Here is a 26,353-nt window from a genome sequence, read left to right as displayed (position 1 = left end):
AACTGAAAACTAAACTTAGATTTAATGCACTTCATTATATCAGTATATAAAATATATAAATATCAGGATATAGATATAAAACCCAGGCAGATAAATAGAAAAAGCATTTCAGTTTAAAAAAAGAAAACTAAAAAAGAAAATATTTGTGCAAAAAATAAAATACATTTTTTGTCGAAATGTAATTTTAACTTGTAAAAGCTCACCCCTAGTTAGCAGCTCAGCCCTAAGGGGTCCTCAGGGGAATAAAATGACATTTATCTGTCTGAGGTCTAGTCTGGAAGTCGAGTCGATCCTGACACACGTATGCAGACAGACACATTCCCCCCCCCCCCCCCCCTGTTAAAGCAGACATGGGGGACAGACAGAGTGGGGGGTTTAGGGGTCAAGTCTGAATTTGAATGGCTGTCTGAGGAGGAAGTCTCTGGGGCAATGAGGTGGATTCTCTCAGCATGTTAATGCTACCGGAGCTGGATTTGAGGTAAGAGAGACCTGCCACCACGCAAACTACCAGACTATACAATCATTAAACAATCCAAATAAAGAACATTTCAATTAAATGCATAACTGAAAAACTGATCAAAATTACTATGAGATGAAATTAATAATTAAAAAAAAGGGTTTTGTCGCTGTCTGATAAACAGTGCCATCTAGTGTCTCACCTTATCCATTTTAAAATGTCTCTATATAGCAGGGGTATTCAACATTTTCAGGTAAAAGACTCCCTTGGTGGATAGAAAGATAGATCAGGGACCCCACCCCGTTCCATATTGTATTTAATCATTAAAGGGATACTCCACCGTTTTTTCATATTAAACTATGTTTTTCCCTTAACTAAGACGAGCTGATACATACCTCTCTCATCTCAGTGCGTGCACTTAATCGCTCTACCGCGCGGTGACACTTTGAAAACACTTAGCTTACCCCAGTATATTCAATGGTATCTAGCAGCAATGAATTTTAGAAGTTACCAAACACATCAACGTTTTCCCTATTTAAAAACAGTTACACGAGTAGTTATACGACCAAGTATGATGACACAAAATAAAACGTGGCGCTTTTCTAAGCAGGTTAAAAAGGATAACTATAATGTATGGCGGAATAGCACTTTTGGAAGTACTTCGACTCGGCGCAGTAAAAAGTCACGCCTGATCTTCTTCCCACTAGGAACCCACTAGGAAGAGGATCAGGCGTGACTTTATACTGTTGTGACCAAACCGTGTTTTTGTCTTATCCTGAATCACTAAGGAAGCCTACAATAAGTGTTTCTATACAGACTATTTTAGACCAGGTGGGACGACAACCGCTGCAGAGTATCCCAGTACTGTGTGACTCCTATACATAAACAGAAGAAAGCAGCTCTGCAGTATGCCTTTCATGTATTTACTACACACTATGATGCTTACATTGCATAAACAGTATATTTTTTAATGGATGTGCACAGTACATAGCTAAACACACAATTTTCATTTTACTTAAAACATTTTAATTTGGGCTTGACAACGAAGCATTTAGCTAAACGTTAGCATCTTAAATTTAGCTTTGGTTAAAATTAACTATGTATTAACTATTAAATATTATTTTAACTTTACTAATATGCTTAAATTATTATTTCCCCCCACAAATATTTGTTTGTTATTTAAAAAAATTAATTCATCAGCCTGAAAAAAAAAAAAAAAAGTGTTTCATTTGTTAATGTTAATAGATACTTGAAATGCTAATAATAGAGACACAAACACTCTGAGCCAGGACTGATGACTAGCTTGGAAAAACCTCAACAGGTACACAAATCCAGATAGTTGACCTCATAACAAAAGGAAACATTACAAGATCAAACAAGATGCTCAACAAATAGCTGATGACTGGATCCTCAAAATGCCAGTGCTGTTTTACAGATTACTGCGAGAACTAAATTACACGGTGAGCCTCACTTGATGACAGGTTTCTTTTTTTCTTCTTCCATAAACCATCCCATGTCTATGTGGCAGTTATAAAATTGTGCAACCCCTTCTGTCAACAGAGGGGAAAGTCCTGAGAAACAGCGAGATGCAGACATGTGAAAACATTCCAGTTACAACCTGTAATATAACTGCAAGAATAAAAATGGCAGCCATCTCTGAGACACTTCCATCTGCGTTCTGTGATATTCGCACAAATCCCTGCAGGACGTGGTGTGTGAGACAGGAGGAAGGGGAAATTGTCTGCTTGTGCGAGTGAGTTTATGACTGGGGATTGCTATCTGCAAAGCCAAGATGGGCCGCCTGCAGATGTGATGCACTGCAGTGTGTGTGTGTGTGTGTGTGTGTGTGTGTGTGTGTGTGTGTGTGTGTGTGTGTGTGTGTGTGTGTATATAATCATCAGGTATTGAGTTTTTTTTCACCTCTCTCCTGCAGCCTGCTGAGCATCGTAATGGGTCGTCTGCCCAGGAGTGAGGTAATGTCTAGGTTTAATGCCAGCCTCCTGCATTGGCGCACACTCACAGGGGCACAACAGGAAGAACAGCAGGCACCGCAACTCCCAAAATGGCTGCTGTTGTGACTCTTAATGATGCTGACAACATAATTAGCATTTTGCTAACGAGCCACATGGCAGTGCTTCCTTCCCTGGACGCTGCCATACGGCCTCGCGGACAACACCTGCGTGCTCTCGGACCCCCTTTATGACACATCATCTTCTTGGTAATGCAGACACAGCGAACGCAAACAGTCATCAAAGTGGAAGATCTCAGTGACAAATAACCGTGCGTTTCTCGAAGTGGGCCACTAGCCAGCAGGCTGTCAGTTCCGACTCCCAGTCGTTGCAAAATACTATAAAAACCTCATTAAATAATAACAGCACTCCATATGTCCGGTTGACATCTCTGTGTGTTTACAAACAGGAGAAACTAACCTGGGGTTTGATGTGCCACTGTTGGGGAATTTTACAAGTAATTAAAATACAAAAACCCACCACATACAAACAACACTATAAATGTGATGAAGGCCTGTGTTTTCACAAGAGAAATTCAGGTTGCTGATGTAGCTTAAAATATTTAAAGGGATAGTTCTCATACCAAAAATGAAAATTGTGTCATCATTTACTCATCGTCATGTCTTTCTAAACCCCTGTGACTTTCTTTTTGCGTCCGTGGAGCAGGAAAGGACATATTTATAGAAGACTGTAGCTGCTCTTAGCTGCTTAGCTGACTTAGCTAACTTAGCTGCTCATTTCTATGCAATAAAAGTGAATGGTGACCATCTCTGTCGAGCAAGATTTTTAATGAATAATGGCTTAAGTTTCCCAAATTGAACATAAAAAGATTTAACAACTGGGACATGCTAATATTATTATAAACAGCTGACACATTTATAAGAAAGTGAAAGGATGTTTCTTTTTTTTGCTAAGTTCTCTTTTGTTTACAACAGCCAGTTTATAAGCGCTTCTCATTACAAGTTTGAGAAGATGGTTGACACGTTACATTCCAAAATGCATTTGTGTGGAGCAGCATCTAATAATGAGAACTAAGCCACTGAAAACAGCGGATGAGCTTCTTGCGTGTAAAAGAACGCAGTGCTGCACTTCCCTCTGAAACACACAGCGCACATATTTATGTACTTAATCTCACCCTTTGTGAACTGATAATCGCACTAAGCCATATCGCGATTTTGGTTTTATTTCAATTAAATATGCATCCCTAAATAATGACACTTTGCATTTGAGGAAACTATTCCACTGATACGTTTTAAAACTCAGAGCTTCTAAACTGAAACAGATCTGGGCCTAAGAGCAGACCATCTTTAGTTTTATTAATAAAGTGATTTTTATCTCTCAATGCAGACTGAAGCAAACACTTAGCAGTTCCCAATTTAACACAATGATTTGTCATGAACTGATTTTACTTCTCTGCATTATATGAATTAAATTATTTAGTGTGATGTTTTAAAGGAAGAACCATAAAAAAGTGATCCAGAGATTATAGGGTTAGTTGAAAGATGAAAATTCTGTCATCAATTACTCATGTCGTTCCAAACCCATAAGACATTTGTTCATCTTCGAAACTCAAATGAAGATATTTTATAGCCTCTAATCCACCACTTAATGGGGTCAAGCTCAAATTTACCTTTATTAAATAGTTCATTTAAAAATAATAGTAATCATAAGCATTTTGCCTCATAAGAACATACACAGAGTAGAGTAAAAGTAAACGATGATTATGATCGTCCAAAGTCTTCATTTTATATCTTTCAAGGCACAGACACAGAGTGTGTAGTTTCTAACTCAAAACCGAAACTATCACCTCCACATCTTTTCCAATCCCAAGAGAGTTTAAAACCTTCCCATTTAAAGAAAGTGATGTTTACATCAGGGCCCTCATATTTTCACTCCACTCCCCTGAGTCACATGTTCAAGCTCCAACCAATCACCACCCACAGATCCCCAAAAACTAGAAACAAGGCTGAGACAGCAGACACACCTCCTGCACGTAGGTCACCAGAGAGAGAAAGTGGCACATCTGACTCAAGCTCAGCTGACCCAAAACTTCAAAGCTCTGACCCAGAAAAACAGAAACTATAACATGCACATTCACTGCTTCTCTCATAAAATACTAAATTAAAGCTTTTCTAATTAAAGTATGATGTTCACCAAGGCTGCATTTATTTGATCACAAATACAGTAAAACAGTGATATTGTGAAATACTGTTAGAATACAAAACAACCGATTTCGCTTTGAATATATTTTAACATGCAATTTTTTCCTGTGATGGCAAAGCTGAATTATCAGCATCCATTACTCCACTGCTCATATGAAACTGTGAAGTACGCATGTACACAAGGTAGTTAAATTATGAGAGTAAAACTGTAATTCATACATACACATACACACATGAATGGGGAAAAGACAGAAAACAAGATTGCAACTCACTTTTCTGGCATGATGTTTATAATAAACAAAGGGCCATCCAAAAAAAAAAAAAAAAAGAGCAGAAACTAAACAGCATCTCAGCAGGAAACATTCTTCTCATGTTTCATTCTCTCTCCCTCATACACACACACACACACACACACACACACACACACACACACACACACACACACACACACACACACACACACACACACACACACACACACACATTAAGAATTCATTTATTCCATTCATGCATCTTCAAGCAACAATGCAACCTGACATCCTGCAATCAGAGAGTGAATGAATTTAGGGTCTGAATTTCATCCATACAGCCATGACTGATATGACATAAAAACACATTATGAGGCATTATGGGTAAACTGGAAATGAGCTAATAGGATGTCTCAGTATGAAAGTCTTTATTCACTGAGGGGAGAGAGAAGAGAAGATATTTGTGAGAAATGAACACCTCAGGGGAACAAAAACACAACGGGTTGGAAGAGGGAATGCAGAAAGAATGAGAAAGAATTCTCATTTGCATTCCAACTCATTTAAAATGGTTTATAAATGGGAAAACATTTTGGGTGCATGATAAAAAAACAAAACAAAAAAACATACCAGAGTGTTTTCATATCATTTTTTGACTGGTGCTATTTCAGGTTCAGCAGCAAACTGCTACAAAGGCATTGAAAAAGTCCTACTGTACAAGCCTTTGACTTTAGAAGAAAAACACTTATAGTAGGCTATACAATGGCATCAGATGCACAAACATATTTGTTTCAATATATTAGTGAGGAGATTGCATAGAATTCCACTGATTTTATATTAGGTTAGTGCTAATTTCTATTGCTAAACCCAACCCCTACCTCTAAACCTACCCATCACAGAAACCTGTACGAAACACTAGATTTAGAACTTATCCAAACAAATAAGTTAATTTGAAAACGCATATTTTTCTCTCGCTTTTGGCCTTCAGTCCACACAGAGACGGCATTTTTGTTGGCATTTTGACTGAGATTTTTGAAAATGCTTTCCCAAGTGGATACATTTCAAAATGCCGTTTTTCGCATTGTAGTGTGGATTGTCAAAACAGAGGTATTTATAAAACGATGACACATTTAGTCATGTGACACATATTTTACCGGTATTGTGCCTGTTATGTGCTATTCACTTTCACACAGTTGCTAAAATATTTCACTTTGCACACTCTTCATATCACAGTCCAGCAAAGATGACAGAAAATGCACTTGCATTGTCCTGCTGCAAAACATGAGAGCAGTTGGGGTTTAGACCAAACATATAATGGTGACTGAGTACGACCTAGACGCATCAGTGAATGATGAGATATTTTGCTAAATAAAATTATCCTGCCAGAACAATTGTGCGATAACTTTATTATGAATTTTTCCGTCTGTATCATCTCAGTGAGCTTTTGTGAGGGTTTGCGCATGCGCAGTAAGATGAATTTAGCATTTTCCGACGTTTCAGTGTGGATGAGAAACTTTTGGAAAACGCTAGTGTGGATGGAGAACATCTGAAACGAAAACACCGTTTTCAAATGTAGAAATGTTATATAAACATGTTTTGGACATGTAAAATGTCCTCACTAGCCAATTGTCATGATATTTCACTATATAAGTGAGGACATTTGGCCCTTACAAGTATACCTAAACCTGTAGACATACACACACACAAACACATACACAATGAAAAGTGTGGGGTCAGTAAGATGGGGTCAGCTTTGTGAATCAATTTGCTCTTATTAAAGCAGAGGAGATTGTGATGATCAAGACCTGCAAAGTATCATAATTTGTGTAAAATCTGATCCACCAATAATAATGGATCTACAGGAGCCCAAATCCCCTCCAATCTTTCGGAAATGGGGTACTTCAACCCAATATATGAAACTTTTTGGCCGTTTCAAACTCAAAATTTGAATTAAGTGCTAATATAAAACTGAAGATGGAAGTCTTTCCATCCAGTATTTGTTTGTAAACAGTAATTGAATCTATACAGGTCTTAATTCTAATTCAGACATTAAGTACAAACAATTCACCTAGTAAAACGCTTCTTTCTTTTTCTGCCCCCCTCGTTTTCTTGCGTCCCTCATTGTTTTTGCTTTGGTCTTTGAGCCAAACCTGATTGAATTCCAGAGCAACCCCATTTATTGCTCTGCCTCTTTTTCTCTTCTTGTTTTTTTTAATCCCCGTCTATCGCTCTAAGAGGGGAGCGAAAGAAAGCGAGGGAGGAGAGCTGTCAGTTTCCCATCTTTAATGGCCCCAGCTGCATCATTACTCTCTCAACACACTCGCACACAGGGCCAAACGTACTTAAGTAACAGATGAAGAAACGAGCGAGGGACGAAGGCCACCGAGAGAGACAGAGGGATTCCATCATACTGGGAGGTTTGCGGCACAAAATGACTGAATGAATGCACTGAGTAAATGAGTGAACACAGAAGAATAGTGCCCGATAGACCTCCAGCTCAGCCACGATAAACAATCCCAGAATCCACTGTGAGCCTGCGTGAGGTGACACTGTCTGAAACCCATCAGTACTGATGGTGTTGACAGCCAACGAATACAGAACCGCACGGCCCTCGCCCTGAAAAACAGCCCGGCTAATGCAGCGACGTGTGTGGGATGTGGATCAAAGGAGCTGGGGAAAAGCATGAGCAAGTGAGCGGAGGAAAGAAAAGAGGAAGGAGAGAATGCAGGAATCGGACTGACAGTATTCAATTCAGTGGAAAGCTTTGGGGGGGGGAGAGAACTATTTACAACCAAAAAAAAAAAAAAAAAAATCACAACAGTCGCTATTGAGTGGGCAAAGAATTTAGCGCACAGGTGCTTGGCCTGTAGCTTCGTTAAAGTGCAAATCTGAGAAACATCTTCAGAGATAAATTGCTTTTCCGTATCCCGAATATTGCGAAAAGTCAAATAACGCAAATCAAAGTGAGCTCAAACAAAGCGGAGCGCTCTTCAAACTGGTTTCAAGGCATCTAATACCAAACAAGTGTCTCATTCACACTGTCATTATCATCTGTCATTAAAACCCTGATTAAGACCCTCCGAACTTCATTCAAGTCTCCTTTACAGTCAGACATTCCTGTAAGCCAAACAATTCCATCATCCGGCACTTCCCTCTCGCTCTCTCCCTCTCTTCAAGAAGTTCAAACGCTTCATCTGGGACTTGCCCTCCCTCCAAGCGACACAGATTGCATACAGAAGACATGACGTCGGTTTGGTAATGAGCCCCTTAGCATGAAAATGCAGCCCGCTGCGGTCGGCCCAGATTAGCATGAGAGATGATGGAGATTAGTGATGGAAATCCTAAACTCAAACAAACTGATTGTTGAGCTCTTCACATCAGACAAGGCCCGAAACGTGACCTTGGCGACCTCTGACCCTCATCAACCTGTTTTAAAACCGCAGAGGAGAAACGTGAGGTGAAAGTGAGTACGAGAGATCTCTATCTCTATAGACACTCGTCCCCTGACAGACATCAAAGTGGGACGTGTTGGTCCAGTGCGAGCGGGACAGTGTCTATGAATGTCCAGTGCCTGACAACTTCAACCAGCTTGTCTGCAGCTCTTGAGAAACTCTTCTCGCACACACACACACACACACATTCTGGAGAGGAGAGCTATTAACAAACATGCAAACTGTTGAAGAGGCTGATTTGCATACTCTTCAAGGGTGCCGCTACCGTGCCGCCTTCAAAGAGGACAGAGAGTACCCCGAGCTTTTATGCAGAGTGAATAAACGTTTGTAGTTTTATGTCTGAGAAAGTTTGTTGTTGGTTTTACAGTAAAGTTCTGCCAGCCAAGTTGTGTGCTGGGATTTGATGCCGGGAAAAAGGCAAACGTTATCGGCTTTGTGGTAACTGTGCTCATCGCAGTAAAACCAAGAGTGTATGTAAGGTAAGACGATCCTCAGTGTGGTTTCTTCTGTGTTAAGGTGCACAAGTCTGTCATGTTTAATCAGCATCATTTATAAAATGCCCGATCTGTGGCCTGCACAACATACCTCTTTAATATCTACTGAAATAAATAAAGATTGTTTTTTAAAAGGGGTGTCACTTAAAGGCATGGCAGCAGGCTGTTTAAACAGTAGTCATGAAACTTTCTGCCACAAAAATGACTAACCTTAGTGGACCTTCTTGATCAATTCTTGGACAATTAATCCCCTGATAAACCACTGACAAAGAAGATCATTGCCACACACCCTTAAACCCTGCAAAGCTTTTCATCATACTCTTTGATAAACACACTCTCTTACTCCATCCATTTTCTGCAGAGGCTGTCTGACGGTCCTGACCACAACCTTTCAATGCGTAGAGAGAGAGAGAGAGAGAGAGAGAGAGAGAGAGAGAGAGAGAGAGAGAGAGAGAGAGAGAGAGAGAGAGAGAGAGAGAGAGAGAGAGAGAGAGAGAGAGAGAGAGAGAGAGAGAGAGAGAGAGAGAGAGAGAGAGAGAGAGAGAGAGAGAGAGAGAGAGAGAGAGAGAGAGAGAGAGAGAGAGAGAGAGAGAGAGAGAGAGAGAGAGAGAGAGAGAGAGAGAGAGAGAGAGAGAGAGAGAGAAAAAAATATTTTGTGCAGAGTGTCTAGACTATATTCATGATCAATCTGTCTGGCCCTGCTGTAGACAGAGATGGCAAACTCGATTAGACTCTAAACATTTCCTCAGATTCTGTCTCACTCTCAGCATATATCGTCTTCACTAACGTCGATCAGCATCATTCCTCTCTCCCTCTCACAGTATATGGCGGCTGTTTGTCTGCTGGAGAAATGAGCATTACTGCTCTAACAGCTCTGACTGAAGACACCCCTCAGAGCAGAGCGAACACAGGGGAGCATGACACGGCAAGAACAGATGACTGATTTCAACAGCCCGGAAAGATAAACTCAGACGGAGCTACGTGCTTCTTTCTGGATTTTTTTTTTTTTGTCTGCTCTGGTTTCCTCAAACTTGGAGACACAAAAGAGCTAGGGTAGATCAAAGCTGACTGACTGCCACAGTCTCACACAAGGGGCTGGACGAAATAGCGAATATTCACCAGGATTTTGACAATTTCACAATTTTGCTTAATTACAGAGCAAATATATAGGTCAATGAAATGTTAGAGAGTCCAAAAGAAAACAAAAGGAAAACATCTTTAAAAATCTAGTTTAAAACACAAATGCAAAGGTTTAGGATCTCTTTGCATTTGTTGTTTTCTTATGATTTTGAAAACCTTTTATCCGATTTTAATTTTTTCTTTCAAAAAGATTGTGTGGCATAACCATCAAGCAAAATGTAATAACCTATAATTTCACATCATTTGATGTAAAAGTGTTTTTTAAACAACAGAACCTAAAATAACATTTTCTTATAACATTTCCTCAAAATAACAATTTTGAATACTTTTTTCCTAAAAATTCATAATAAAATATGTCAATCTTTAATCAGGGCAATTGTATCACCCTGACATTTTTTTTTACTTTATGCCCCTCCCAAAAATATTAAAACAAAATTAAATTCAGAAATTAAAAATATGGTCATCATATGGGAGTTCAAGTCGATGTATGGATGAATGGCATTTTCAATGTGAAAATAAGGCAAAAGGCAAAACAATGTCATTGGCAAAAAATACATATAGAGGAAAATGTCGAATATAATCACAAAAACAAGTTATGGGCACACACATGCATGCTTGTGCTTTCATGTTTTATGGGGACTTTCCATAGACACAACGATTTTTATACTGAACAAACTGCGTATTCTATCCCCTTACACTAACCATACTCCTGAATCTGCCCATCACAGAAAACATCACTTAGTATGATTTAGAAGTTGTTTTCCTCATGGGGACCAAAAAATGTCCCTGCAAGGACAAGGATTTTGGACATTTTGCCCCCATAACGTATGGTTTACCAGGCCACACACACACACACACAACACACACACTCCCCACATTTCAACATGCAGACACACCATTTAACACTCGTCTCACACTCACACCCTGCAGGTGGCTTGGATACTAACGCCTCAGGAATTCAGATGCGAAGTATGAAAACATCCTGCTGACCTCATCAGAAGCAGAACACAGGAGCAAGAGTGTAAGAGAGATGGACTCACAGCTGAAGATGGCAGATGCAGGATGCTGGGTGGAGATGGCGCAGTTCTCCTCATCACTGTTGTCTCCACAGTGGTTTAACTGATCACAGACCTGCGAGTCCAGGTTCAGACATCTGCCGTTAGCACAGTGGAATCTGCACTCTATGGACGAAAAAAATCCAAACACAAAAAACTGCAGTGACTCGTCTTTAAATAGGTTAATCAATAACAATTAGAGTCAGGCTCTGTTTTCACACCTGCTGCATCAGGGCTTGTCAAATTTACAACCTTTGCTCTGGCCCTTGCCAAAGGAAACTTATCCCTAGAAAATGATTTTTGAGCCAAATGTATTTTAAATGTAGCTCGCAAAATACAATACACTATTGTTCAATAGTTTAGGGTCAGTAAAATAAAAAAATAAAAAAATAAATTAATACTTTTATTCAGCAAAGATTTATTAAATTAATCAAAAGTGACAGTAAAGACTTTAACATTGTTATTAACAAATCTATCCTGGAAAAAAAAAAGTTTTCAACATTAATAAGAAGAAATGTTTCTCCAAATCAGCATATTAGACTGATTTCAGAAGGATCATGTAACACTGAAGACTGTTGAAAATTCAGGTTTGCCGTCACAAGAATAAATTACCTTTAAAATATAATAAAGAGAAAACAGCTATTAACAGTAATGGTACAATATTAATGTTTTCTGTATTCTTATCAAATAAATGGTGAACAGAAAAAAAAAAAAAAATCTCACAGACCCCAACTTTTGAAAAACTTGTGTCATCTCCAGAACTGCTCATTGAATCTTCATTTTCCCCATGTAACTAAATGTCAAAGCTGATGTTTCAACATGGCAAAAAATGCTAGATGATCGATTGCTAGTTGTCAAGTTCAGCTGCAATTTTGTGTTTGTGGTTTAAAACTGGGTCCCCTTCCCTGACCATTTCCCCTTCACGATTTCATAATGCGTTTCAGTAGATTGACAATTTTTTGTTTTGCAGGACGAACGACTGACACTCGTGTACACGATGATATAGCATATTCGACTCTACAGAATTCCCCACAGCCTTATTTCTGTTTGTGTGAAATAAAATACGACATTTAATTCGACTAAGTTCTATAAAGTTTCAAACTATGAGAGCGCTGAACTCTGTACAAAGGGCTGTTCACACCAAGAGCAATAACAATGAGTGTAAAAGTTTTAGCTATCAAACTATCAAAGTTTTAATAATCGTTCTAATTCCATGAGAAAAAGAATGTCCATACCACATTTATGATAACGATTTTTTCCCCAGCTGATGAACAATTAAAACACTGACATCCAATCAGAACCATCCTGACTTCAAAAAGCTTGAGCATTTTAAGCATTTAAAATAAACAGAATGCTATCATCCATTAGTGTGGGCAGTCGTTCTCGGTGTGAACGGGCCTTAAGAAGCTAAAATTTATAATCAGATGAGATGCCTTTCAAGCAGCTCTCAAAATTTTGCCTTTTCCCCTCACACCTACTGTTTCTCACAACCTAAACTATCCAAACCAAGTGATCTTACTCTTGGATATCATCCTATGAAAAGTCTACATTTGGAAAAACTTCTCAACTTAACAACTAAAACACTAGCAAATCCTGTGAGGATCTGAAAATCCTAAGCTGCCGGAGTTTGTGGGAAAGTTTCACTGGGCTAAAAACTTTGCAGTGTTTTGTGGATCTCAGGCGGCGATGATCCTCTATATGTAGGTCACTGGCTCTTATAAATGATCTTAAAATAAGTGTTCCTGCTTCAACATTGACCTGATATCGGTGGATATTCGACTGTATGGAAGACTGACTCTCCACTATAAAGCATTTACACAGAACCAGAAATGCAAAGCAAACCAGACAGTGATGACACCAGCGCTCCAAACAAATTCTCTGTCTGAGGAGGAGGTGCTAGACAATACCAAAGCCATGCAATCTCTCACAGGGTGTGGTGCAGCCAAAAGTGGTTTTTAGAAATGTTATGAAGATCTTTACACAAACAAATCAGCAGTTCTCTGCCCTCCTTAAACCTTAACAGAGCATGAGTCAATTATGCAATCACAATATTCACCTGCAGCACAAAACAGTAACAATCGAGAGAGATTAGGATAGACCTGACAAGCATAGAAGAGAAGACAAGACGAGAAAAAAAAATAGATGACAAAAGGAGAGAAGTGGATGAGAAGTATAAGAGACAAGAAGAGGAAAAGGAGAGCACAGACAGGATGATGAGAGAGGAGACAAAATGAAACAAGACCAGACAAAACAATAGGAGAGAGGAAGAGACGAGACAAAAAGAGGAGATTAGTGACCAGACCAGAAGAAGAAGAGACTACACAAAATAAAATGAGGAGAGGAAAAGGAGATGAGGAAAATTTGGAAAGGAGAAGATGGCAGATAAGAGGAGAAAAGATACTGAGCATGATGAAAATGGAAGACACTAGATGAGATGAGAAAAAGAAGAGACCATATGAGACATGACTAGGCATGTGCCGGTATCAACTTTTCATGCTGCGATTAATTGATTGAGCTTTTACCATGGTATACGGTATTATCACGATATTTTAATTGCTCAAGAGAAATGGATGGATTGGTGGGGGGGATGTAGAAAAAAAACTACTTGCATTACAATAGTGATTGTCAAAACATTTGGTAACTAAATAGAATTTTACACAATTTTCACGCTTTCAATTCTTGGGATTTGATTTCAATCTTGATTCAGTATTGACTTTTTGGATAATTATTAGGTAGGCTACAGTAGATAGACGTTAATTTTTCTCAAGAAAAAATATATCTCACATAATGCATAATGCACATAAAACATACAAAGAGCCCTGTCTGCTGGTATTATTAAAGGTTAAAAATTAACTAATTAAATTAAATATAATTTGGTTTTCATTATAATAACAATTATGACACAAGTAAAAATATAATACAAATGTAATATAGTGCACATATTTAGCAAAATACTCCTCTCTATAGCTATTTTTTTCTAGTCAACTAACTTGGTCATTAAATGGCTTTCCTGAGGTAAATGTAACGAACGTTCTGTGACATAATTGTTCACCTGCAGTTTTATTGACCTCTTTCCGTGGTTGAAAAACACTGAATGATCGATATTATGTATGAGGCATATATACCTTTCGGTAAATTGTAGCCTACTGTATCTTTAAATAAAAAGTAACAGATGATCGGTTTACTTGAACTGAGGCGCTACAGTGATCTGTCAAGTCACATTTACAAGCACCAAAACAGTATTTATTGTCTGAATTTCGTAATAAAATGGACAGAACATGAGAGCTGAGAATTGTTTTCATACCATAATAACCTGCTCTGTCTAGTCTGTCGGTCTCCGTGTCCTCTTTGCTCCGCGATTTTTCTCTGCCTGAGAAACTGCATGTGGCGCGAGAGCGTTTGAAAAGTGTAAATTGCGTGAGTCTCACGCTGAATGCGTATTGACAGCTCTGCTTTTAGAAGGGGGATAAATCGTCGGCAGCGTTCCTCCTTCCGTCATGCTTCTTCTCCATGTGAGGATTGTTTAGACTAGAGTGCGCACTGCGTCGCATGCACACAGTGCTATACATGTGGGGATTGTTTACATCAGAGTGCGCACGTGTTTCGCGCAGCATACGCAGTGTTTGTTTAAGCGGTTGATGGAAAATAAGCTAATACGCGTTCTATAAATATAAATTCTGATCTATTATTTTTCACGGTATTTTGAAGTGCCCACGATAACAATATCGTGCATATTCATTACCGCGATTTATCGCATTACCGAATACCGGCACATGCCTAGACATGACGTGGTGAGAAGAAAGAAGACACAAGAAAAACAATATGAGATGAAATGACACGGGGAGAGAACAGATGAGGACACAAGATAGGAGGACGAGAGTAGAGGAGAAGAGATGTGAATAAAAATGGAGAGACCAGACAAAGCCAGAGGAGGAGAGAAGACGAGACAATAAGAGAAGAAGATGAGAAGTACATGGGGAAAAAGGAGAGAAAAGACGACAAAATAAAAAAAGAGACCAGACAAGATTTAAGAAGAGATGAGAAAAGAAGAAGAGGAGAGAAGAGATCAGACTAGAGATGAAAAGAGACAAAACAAGAACGAGAGGAGGAGAGGAGAGGAAAGAGATGAGAAGACAAGACGAAACAAGAAGAGAAGAGACTAAATGAAACAAGAAATGCAGAGACAAGACGAGACAAGAGACTGGACGAGAAAAGGAGACAAGATGAGTTGAGAAAAGAGACGAGGTGAGACAAGACAAAACAAGAAAAGAATGAGAACCAGACGAAACAAGAGAAGAGACGAGATGAAACGAGAACTGCAGACTAGACGAGATGAAAAAAGAAATCAGACGAGACGAGAAAGAAGAGACAAGATGAGAAAAGAAGACGAGATGAGATGAGAAAAGAAGACAAGATGAGATGAGACGAGACAAAACTGAGACAAAACAAGAAAAGAATGAGAACAAGACGAAACAAGAAGAGAAGCGAGGGGAAGAAACAAGTGATACAGAGACTAGAAGAGATTAAACCAGAAGAGATTAGAAGAGAAGAGATGAGATGAGAAAAGAAGAGATGAGGCAAGACAAAACAAGAAAAGAAGAGCAGAAATGAGACAACACAAGAAATGAGATGACCCGAGGCCAAACCAGAAGAGACAAGACGAGATGACATGAGAAGAGAAGATGAGAAGTAGATGAAAAAAGGAAATCAGAAAGGATATGAGAAAAAAAAAACAAGAAAAGACCAGGAGAGGAGATGAGAGGTTCTGCTCTCTGTCTGCGGTGCACTAGACTGTCAAACTTTGGTTTAGTACACAGCCCGACCTCCACCGCCCTCCACCCATCTCACGCTTTCTCTCTCCTTCTCCGCATTCCATTCCAGGCAGGGGAGAGAAATGCAGCCTGTCAGAGAAATGGAGCAGAGGAGTCTGGGAAAGGGAGGGGGAGTGAGAGAGCAGCTTTGAATATTAGCACACAAAAAACATCATGGCTTTGTAAAGCACAACACGACCCTCCTCATGAACGTTATCTTTACAGCCGGCATGAATCATTAAACTCGCGTTCACGGCAACAGCATATCCCGCGTGATTCCAACGCTGAGGTTATAATGACCCGGTGCTCACCTGTGAAAGCATTGGTGGCCGGTAGGTCAGCCTCCTGCATACTGCTCCTGCCGCTCGGCCCGTGCGTGCGTGTGTGTGGGAACCCACGTTATTGGCTCCGATTGCCTGAGGGCTCCTGGGGGCCGAACAGCCGCCTTGCTGCCATTCTCACCTCACAAGTCCATGGTTCCTGCCCTCTACCTCCACGAAAGAGCAAAAACACTCAGAAGAAAAGGTGGAGGGGGGCTAAAAAGTCTTCAGTGATGGACTAGGGCTCAATTCAGCAGTAATCAGGGTGGGGTTGCCAGGGCAACCAGCGCACCGATTACCCTCCCAGCCAGAGCCAGCCAGCCATAGCTGTGTGTGAGTGTGTGTGAGGGTAAGATCCAGACAGGTACTTGATTCAGAGCAGGTGTCTGATAGCTGATTCAGGAAGGGAACGTGTAGTCGCTGCCGCTCGTCCTGGAAGGATAAACTCTTCTCAGCATAGCAGCATGCTAATCAATGCGCCCCACCTCATCCTTCAGACTGCAAGCTCACTGAGAGAGACAGAGAGAGGAAATCAGTTGAGTGACTGAATCGCATAGAACAAAAAAATTCACTTGCAAAAGGCAAACAAAAGGTTATCACAGTTTCCTCTAAGACTTACTTCTGTAGTAAGTACTGTGTGGAATATTTAAGGATTGACAGCGAGTCAATCAATCAGATTCATTGGGTTAATTTGATTCGATTCAATTGGAGAACAATTCAATTCGAAACACAATTTGATTTAATTCTATTAAGAATGATCTTATTCAGATCATGTTTGCTGCAAAACATGTCATCAACTAAACTAAGATTGGACTGTTATCATAGAGACAATAATGGCAAATGTATTAGTGGTTTGAGTATATAAATTCAACATCAATTTGCACATAAAAGGATATTTAATTTAACATGCACTACCGTACAAAAGTTTGGGGTCTTAAAGCAACACTAAGGAACTTTTCCTCTTCGGTCGCCCTACAGGTTGGAAGCGGAATTGTCCATTACCGCTGTCGTAAATAATTTCGCCGCCCGCAGCCTACCGTCGCACGCACGCTTGCTGTTTATCCAGCACCGGCTTTGGAATGAACAATGTCCACAGACAAGGTATAGAGTATGTTGCACGATTTCATGAAAGTATGATGTATTGCGACATCAGAAACGAAGAAAAACTAAATTATGACTATTGTAACGCTTGACGTAAAGCAAGTCAAATTTGTAGTTTTCCTATGTCTCATTCGAACTACAGAAACGCAACCCGGTTTGGCAAACTTGCATAGTGTGGTTATAGCAGATATAGGGCTGCAAAGCGAATCCAGGAGTGCCTTTCACCCTGTTACGACTTGATGAACCACTGATACGATTTTGGAAACATTATTTTAAAGGTAAAAAATGTTCCTTAGTGTTGCTTTAAAAAGTATCTTATGCTTACAAAGCCTGCATTTATTTGATCAAAATACAGTGAGAAAAATAATAACAGTAATATGGTGGAATATCATATCATAGTTTACAATTTTCAGCATCATTACTCTGGTCTTCAGGGTCACATGATCCTTGAGAAATCATTCTAGTATGTTGATTTGATACTCCATAGGCTGCTAGGTGACCGAAACTTGCTGGCCCAGATGTGTTGCACGTCAACACGCATCACACACATGACCAGCTTCGGCCAATTGTGAGCCTCCGTGGTGACGTGTAACACAGACGCGCAGCGCAAAAACACTACGTGAACCAACTAGAGGCCCAGAGAGAAGGAAATGAATAGTGGAATAAAGTCGTTATTTTTGTTTGTTTTTGCGCACAAAAAGTATTCTCGTCGCTTGATATACTTAAGATTAAGCCACTGTAGTCACTTGGACTATATTAACGATCTCTTTAATAACTTTTCTGGGCCAGCAAGTTTCGGTCACCTAGCAGCCTATGGAGGAGTGATCCAGCACTCAGATTTCATAAAAAATATCTTAATTTGTGTTCCGAAGATGAACGAAGATCTTACGCGGTTGGAACAACATGAGGGTGAGTAATTACTGACAGAATTTTCATTTTTGGGTGAACTAACCCTTTAATATTCTTGTGGAAACCGTGATACAATTTGTTGTTAAAATAGTAACATTATAAATTACTTTACTGTTGCTTTTTATCCTAGCTGGATAAAAGTATTAATTTCTTTAAAGAAACTATATTTATCAATATATTACTGACCTCAAAGAAAAGGTTTGAGATAGACAAAAAACACAGACAGACACAGCACAGACGCAACATGAGTGTTTCATTAAATAAAAATATAGAAACAGCAGGGGGTCAACACATCAACATTTTATGATCTTACTGCAGATTTTTACCAGCAACAAAACATCAAGTTCCTGTGAAGAGATGCACATTAGAGTCTTCAATCCCCAGCAGGAGCGTCAGCCGTTAATGACGGTTACATAACACGACAGAACATTTTACTGGACATAGTTATCACAAGCCACAGCTAATGTTTCTGTGGCTTAATATCATTGATTTAACTTCTCAAAAAAAAAAAAACAAAAAAAACTCCATTTTCATTTGGAGAAGACTCAAAGACCAGTCAGAACGTGTCCTCAGACAACCTTTAAAGCTCTCCGACATCCCAGTGGACGCCGCGCTGAGCCCAGACTGCAGACTACACATCGACTGTGTTACTTAGAAACACGGCAAGCCCTCACCTCGTCTGACCCCTGCCGCAAGCCGCACAGCAAGAGCACGGATCCATCACACAATAAATAATATTACACACACGTGAAACAAGAGAACGCCGTCCAAGTCAAACAAAGACTGAGACTCTCACACACACACACACACACTCACACACACACACACACACACACACACACACACACACACACACACACACACACACACACACACACACACACACACACACACGAGGTCGTTTCAGGACAGTATACAGCCATCGTAGATAACACAGACGAACATCTGGCAGATGTTTAGATTCACTTGTCTTCATTGTTATCTCCTTTTCCCTCCTTTCCTTAGTGGTTCTGCTCTACAAACCAAGTATCTAATGCGTTGTTCAGACCAGGGATGTGAAAAATAAAAATTATATTAGATATAATATATATAATATATATATATATATATATATATATATATATATATATATATATATATATATATATATGAATAATTAAATATATTGATAATATATTAAAATATATCAAAATTAATAAATATAAAATCAAACTAATGTCCAAATTCAATTCTAGAAATTATATTCTATTCCTTAAATTATATAATTCGGTCTAAAGCAATAACTATTTTCATGTTATGAGGATTTCAAAATTCAATACTATATTGTCTAAATCAAACTAAAACACTTAAAATTTGTCTTTTAAATACTACAAGTGAATACTGAAACCACAATATTATAGATATAATACAACAGTGTTATTAAATAATTAGTGTTTTTAAAGATTAGCTTTTGTTAGATAATGGCAAAAGTAATCTAAATGTAAGAGGTTCATTGGTGTTGATGAGATCTCAGAGTAACCTTGTAAGCATGTGATTGACTTTAAAGAAACGTGTGATTGGTTACTGCAAAACACAATGTTTTCCCTTACAGACAATATTTTACATAAGCTGTTGACCCAGAAAAGAGCTCATGTGATAACAAAATATGCCTGGAACTTCAAGCGCTTCCTTTGGTGAAGACATTCTTTACATTTCTAAGATTCAAGTTCAGAAGAATGTTGAAGTATCAATGTTGTGTGCTCCTTTCTTGGATCTGTAACATATACATTTATATTCGATGTTGAAAGAAAAGTAGTAGTTTTTGATTTGGATCAACATCTACGTATGTTGAATAGACTTACTATCTTGGTACTTTCGCCCAGAATTTTTATATCAGTGCATAAAAAAAAAAAAAAATTAATAATGATCATAATAATATAAAATAGACACAGAATCGCACTAGGACACCACATGTGTCGACTCTCTCTTCTAATACACATAGTTTGATGGATAGGCTGAACAACAGCCATGCTGAAACCACTAAATGACTGCAATAAATGGCTGCTAAAATATTCTCTGTATCTGTCGGACTGTGTAATGCGATCTCAGTAGGGGGTCTGTCTCTTTCTCACTCTCTGTGCCTGGTTAAATCATGATGAAGCTCTTAGGAACAACTATTCGCTAAACTGATTCATCCAGCCAGACTCAACATCATAACAGCCCATGTCATTAACCATTAGTAGAAATGACTAATAGCTGCTACCTTGCCTGTCAGTCTGTAGCTAAATAAACCCCAAGACCCAGGCGAGAAAGAGTGTTTTTTTTTAAAATCATCCTAAAGGGGTTTGCTTTGCAATAATGACCAGTTCACTGTAAATTATCCCATTCATTACACTGTTAAATTATTTTTCAAATTAGTAAATAAAAGATTATTGGGGTACATTTCCACAAAATATTATTTAAAATATTCTACTTCAAAATGTCATGTTTAATTAAATGTGTTACTTGCAGTTTCTTTGAAATTCACTACCAATTTTTGAGTCATTTATTTTTTTAGTGTACATGGACAAGGAAATCATTTATTCTCTTACATGTAGAGTCCATAAAAAGTCCATTACAACAGATGGTTCAGACAAAGTGAAAGACAGCCTTATTAATGTCTGGCGCTAATCAGACAGATTAACCCTTTTTTCCTGCACGGGTCCTAAGTTGACCTGACAACCAGGATCTGCAGGTTAACAAATGATGACTCAGCTGTCTGGGTTAGTCAGTTTATAGGTGCGTATGTGTGTGTGCGTGTGTGTGTGTGAACAAGTCATGTTTCAGTTTTAGTGCTGCCCAACTGAGACTCAATGTGGCTGACAGGAGACAGAACAAAGCACATCAGAAAGAACTAGAGCAGGGGTCCTCAACCTTTCTTTTGTCAACAACCCATTTAAGGTTGCAAAATCACCACCCCTTGTGAGAGAATTAAAAGATTTCACAGGTAATTACATTCTTAAACATAACACATTTCACTATTTAGCCTAGTAGGGCTGCCCCTGACTCATTTATACCATTAGTTGACAAATCGCAAATTTATAGGCTATTCATTTAAAAATACTAAACCATAATGAGGCTATATTTAATAGATATAGACAAAATATAGTATTTTACAAAAGCACAACTTTTTTTGCTATTGTGAGTTTACACAAATAAAAGTAAAACTTGTATTTGCTGTTTTAAAACTTGTATCTGTTATCAGGGGGAAAAAATGGCAAGGAATCACGTCGGCGCCTCCAAGTCATGTAGTAAGCATATTATAATTTAGCTTCCACACTCCGCACAAACACTTGGATATGCGCCTAATAATGGTGCACATATCTAGGTTAAAGGTAGGGTAGGCTAGCAATAGCGAGCTAGTTTTGAAATCACAAGATCCCACCCTCCATTCAGAGCGTCTCCAAAGCCACGCCTCCTTCAAAACACATGCGTAACAAACAAACAAAAAGCAAACAAAAGCGTCACAAGAGACAGCATTAAACTACCTCATGTAACATAACATTACAATAATAATGAACAAAAAACAACTTAAATAGCACTGACCCATACCACCAGACTGCTGCAGATTAATTTCGGTGTGGATAGTATGGCGTGACCTAGGGATGGCGAAAACTAAACATTTTCTTGACCGACCACCGAGCCTCATTAGCCGGTTGAAACCGGTTAACCGTTTAGTTTAAAATATGCTACGCTATTTGAAATAACAGCCATTTCGCAACTCTGTCGCGTCGCATCTCTCTGCCGCTCTGCCTCCAGCTCAGACACACACTCACTTCACTTTTTTTAAATCCCCTACAGTGCGAAACATGAGTCCTGCAAACGCGGCGCCGAGGAGCCTGTATGTAATCGGAGGACAAATGGCTCCTTAGTTTCGAAATGGTTTGGGTACAAGGTGATCGCGTTGAAAATAAAGATGTTTGTCTAGCGTTAGAAGCTCATTTGAAACATTGCCGCAGCTCATTTAAGAAAATGACAGCTCCGAAGAGACGCCGCTTTAACCTTAAGTGTTTTAGCCTGTAGCCTTTACTTTTCGCAAACTATGTGAACGCGCGAACCCAAACGCTGTGACCTCACGCCAAATGTTTTTATTGGTTTATTAAGTACAAACAGGCGAGTTATGAAAAATTGAGTGTGAGGGATTTGTTCACTTCACACAAAAAGATCTTGGAATGAGATGGCTAACTGTAGTAGCGTTTAGTCCACTGTCTATAATAGCCTAATTTAGAGATCACTTTTTTTTTTTTTTACCGACTACCAACAACTTTGATCGGTTAACGTTGATACGGTCAACCATCGGTCAAACGGTCATCGGTTAACATCCCTAGCGTGAACGCAGCATAAGCTCTTTGTTTTGGATCAGGAGGAACTGTAAAAGGTGGCTGCTGTTTCGGTTGCGATGCTCGGTGACTGACGTCTGTCTAATAACTCTGCATAGCATGAAACGCGCTGATGACGTCATGTCTGCGCGAGCAGGGTGCATGGAGGTATGAAATTTTATGTTTACAGGCAGGTAGGATCGTATCATTACATTCAGACCAAATTCACTGATTGGACAAACATTGTATGATCCTACGCCTTCCAAAGACGGTATACACATATAAATACATTTAGACCTCTTAACTTATTGCTATCAGGATTTGAAGAGACTTTAACCAGCATTAAATAAAAAAAAGTGTTTCTGGAACAAATCACCTAATCTGCCTTTAACGTTAGTGTGCAGCCATGTAAAGTTGATACTACTTGCGTTTCAAATGATAAGCCATATTTGAGGTTGACGGTTGATAAGCGAATGTTTGGATTTCCTGCCCGACATTCTGCAATTACCACAAGGTAATTAACCCGCTGTTAACGGTCCCTTTCCCTCACGAACTGCGTGACTTCGCGACTTCCTGTAGAGGGTTTTTTTTGCGACTAAAAACTAATAAAATTTTGGTCGACTAAGCCTCTTCTCGACGACTAACGTTTAGTCAATTATTAGGGGACAGCCCCACTATTTAGTCAATTTCATTGTTATTACTACCGAATAAATAACTATCAAATTGCACAGATTTTTTTAAAGAATTTTCAGAATTTCTAAAAGGCAGCATAAATTTAGACCAACTATAGATTAAACAACAATACTAAAACAAAAATGAATGTTTGAACACATTTGATTCATTTATTTTTATAAAATACTACTGACAAACACAATGCATGTTGTGACATGAAGAACCAGTTGTAACTACATTGATTTAAGTGTAACAGATGTATTTTCACAATGCAATTCCCGAAAAAAAGAACCAATAAGAGTCATCTGTTTGGGAATTGGTGGCTGCAATCTTGATTGATTCTAGTTAGTGAACCAAAAACTAAAAAGAACCGACTCATTCATTTGGGAATCAGACTACACTTGTGGTCACACTGTGTGTTTCGTGCTGTAGATTGAGTAACACAGTGTAGTTTTAACTGAGGTCTACTGTACGGCTATAAAATAAAATTACACAATATAAGAAACTCTGAACTATATATACACAGACCGAAAAAGTGATAAAGTGAAAGGAGAGTAAGTAAAGGAGGAAACGCACACTGTATGGCAAACACGCAGACACTGGCCTGTGTAAAGAAACTAGATACAACAGCATGAATTCAGAAAACATGCCTGTCAGCACAGTTTCAGGACGGATGTTGTTTTGACAGTCTATCATTTTCTATACTGCAGTACCTGCATTCATCTTTCTTCTGACTGTCTTTTTTACTCTATTGTCATCACTATATGTTTTTGGGTCTTGTTTGCCCTTATCAGTAACTTGAGTGACAGCCTAATCCAACCTCTTATATATTTTGGCCCACCTCTCTTGAACAGTTTATTTAGCTTAACAATCCTGCATTGCCAACAAGACAAAATGTGGGATGTATTAAAGTCTGTTTTATGCAATATGCTAGAGATTTTGGTTGCCTTAGCAACAGCGAATGAGATGACTTCCTTTCTGCACCCAAAAAGAAAAGTAATTACCCTTTAATGTAATACACTAAAGTGATCTGAAAACTAATTAATGGCTTTATTGATCAGGTCAGACTTTACATTGACAACTGCATAATATGTTATTTAAAGCACGGAGGTGAGGCGCAACATGAAGATAAGGCGAATAAAATCAATTACATTTGGAGCCATGTGGGAGGAAAAGACTAAATCAATCTGTCCTCCTGTATTGTTCAGAAAGGAACAGGAACACACACACACACAAAACTGAAACGCAGACCACAAACAAACACGAGGCTTTGAAGTGAACGCCTAATCAGTTTCAGAATCTCTCCTCTCAGCCAATCAATCGACAGCCCTCTGCGACTCCGCCCACAGTGTCTAGACAGCCAGACCTTTGCTGCTCGACTGCATTCTGCAGCGGTGCACACCGCAGAGGTCAGGGAGGTCAAGTCTAGCATGAGCTCAAACCACACACTTGTTCTCCAGGGGTTCTTCATACCATCTATTCCAACACTGAGTAAATCAGCTGATATGTTTCTTAAAAGTAGTGATGTTACAAAAATTAGGGCACTACATTACTTATGTTTTGATGCCATGTATTTGTAACATGTACTGTTATGTACATTTAAGACAAAACAAACCATGCTAGATTTTAGATTTATTTATTTATTAAATGTGAGGGGTTGCAAGGGCATTGTTAGTTAAGGATGGTTTCTAGGTGGCTTCTAGGGTATTCTGGGTGCTTGCTAGTACTTGCTAGAAATATGGGTTATGTGCAACAAACTTCTTTAGTCTGTAAAACAGGTTGCATCTGGGTTCAGGGTTTTCTTTTTAATGTGATTTGTGAAGTATAGAGCTGTTTTACTCAAGTAGATGCTTTTAAAGAGCTACAATTTTGTTTTATTAATACTTGTATTCAGCAAGGTTGCATTAAATTGCGACAGTAAAGACCTTTACAAAAGATTTATATGTTAAATAAATGCTGTTCTTTTGAGCTTTCTATTAAAGGAATACTAGCTCAGTTCACCCAAAAATGAAAATTTTCTGTTAAACACAAAAGAAGTTATTTTAAAGAATGTTGGTAACTAGACAGTTGAGAGTAGCCATTGATTTTCTAGCATTTTATTTTTCCTACTGGAAGTCAATGGCTACCGTCAACTGTTTGATTACCAACAACATTCTTTAAAATATCTTCTTTTGTGCTCAGCAGAAGAAAGAAACTCATACAGGTTTGGAACAATGATGACAAAAGTTCATTTTTTTCAATCAAAGAATCCTGAAATAATATGCATAATGGTTTCCACTAAAAATATTAAGCATCACAACTGTTTTCAACATCGATAATAACAATAAATGTTTCAAATCAACATATTAGAATGATTTCTAAAGGATCATGTGTCACTGAAGACTGGAGTAATGATGCAAAAAATTCAGCTTTGAATAAATTACATTTTAAAATACATTAAAATAGAAAACATTTATCTTAAATTGTAATAATATTTCACAATATTACTGTCTTTGTTTCTGTTTAAATATAAACTTTTGAATGGTAGTGTATTACAGTTAAAGCTACACTGTGTAGGATTTTCTCCCATCTAGCGGTGAAATTGTTTATGACTACCAACTGAATATTATTTTCTAGCCCCTCCCATTCCGAGGGCGTTTTAACTCCTATAGTGGCCGTATTATTTCAAATCTGCCGGCAGTCGCGAGTAATCTCCCCCTCGCATTCGTCACGGTGCCACTTTGTGTAAAAATGCGAAAGGCGAAGCTTGAATTAAAGGTATGTCCCTCTTTGGCTAATGTATTTTCAAGATGGAGGCGCAACATGGCTGCCGCCATTCGAGCGACTCGCTCGTATGTATTCTAAATGGCAGATTCTACGCTTATGAGAATACTTGATTAGTTGGTAGAAGTAATTACACATTAATGAGCACATATCATTTTGAAAGAACAAAGTGTTTTTTGCTAAGAATCAACTTAAAAAATTACAGAGTATAGCTTTAAATTGTTTGATTGACACTGAGGTTGATCTTAACAATTTCCTCAAAATGATGTTTCCTCGGTCTGACTTGTTTGGTTAATATGACGGGTCACCTTCTTCCAGACCTGTGAAGGGTGATTTGGACAACTAAACATGCTGTAAATAATTAGAGGCCTAAAAGTTTGTGTTTGCAATGTCCTCTAGAAGAGCTGATGTCAAAGTCAAGCTGCA

The 26,353-nt window shown here is 38.7% G+C and overlaps 1 protein-coding gene across 2 annotated transcripts in view; it reads right to left on the bottom strand.

Moving 5' to 3' along the window:
- ldlrad4b (low density lipoprotein receptor class A domain containing 4b) overlaps nt 1-26,353 on the bottom strand; it is a 50,139-nt gene that overhangs the window by 19,094 nt on the left and 4,692 nt on the right. Inside the window, exons 2-3 of one of the 2 annotated variants that reach the window (XM_081389842.1) lie at nt 16,137-16,654; nt 11,000-11,140 (exon numbers count right to left, since the gene is read on the bottom strand). In XM_081389842.1, coding sequence (XP_081245968.1) covers nt 11,000-11,140; nt 16,137-16,176 — 181 coding nt within the window. In that variant the 5' untranslated portion in view covers nt 16,177-16,654. The remainder of the gene's footprint in view (nt 1-10,999; nt 11,141-16,136; nt 16,655-26,353) is intronic. The other variant, XM_081389844.1, reaches the window with a different exon arrangement.

This window comes from Scardinius erythrophthalmus (assembly GCF_964197995.2).
Source record: "Scardinius erythrophthalmus genome assembly, chromosome: 16".
Lineage (NCBI taxonomy): Eukaryota > Metazoa > Chordata > Actinopteri > Cypriniformes > Leuciscidae > Scardinius > Scardinius erythrophthalmus.
This window is presented reverse-complemented; position numbering and strand designations above follow the sequence as displayed.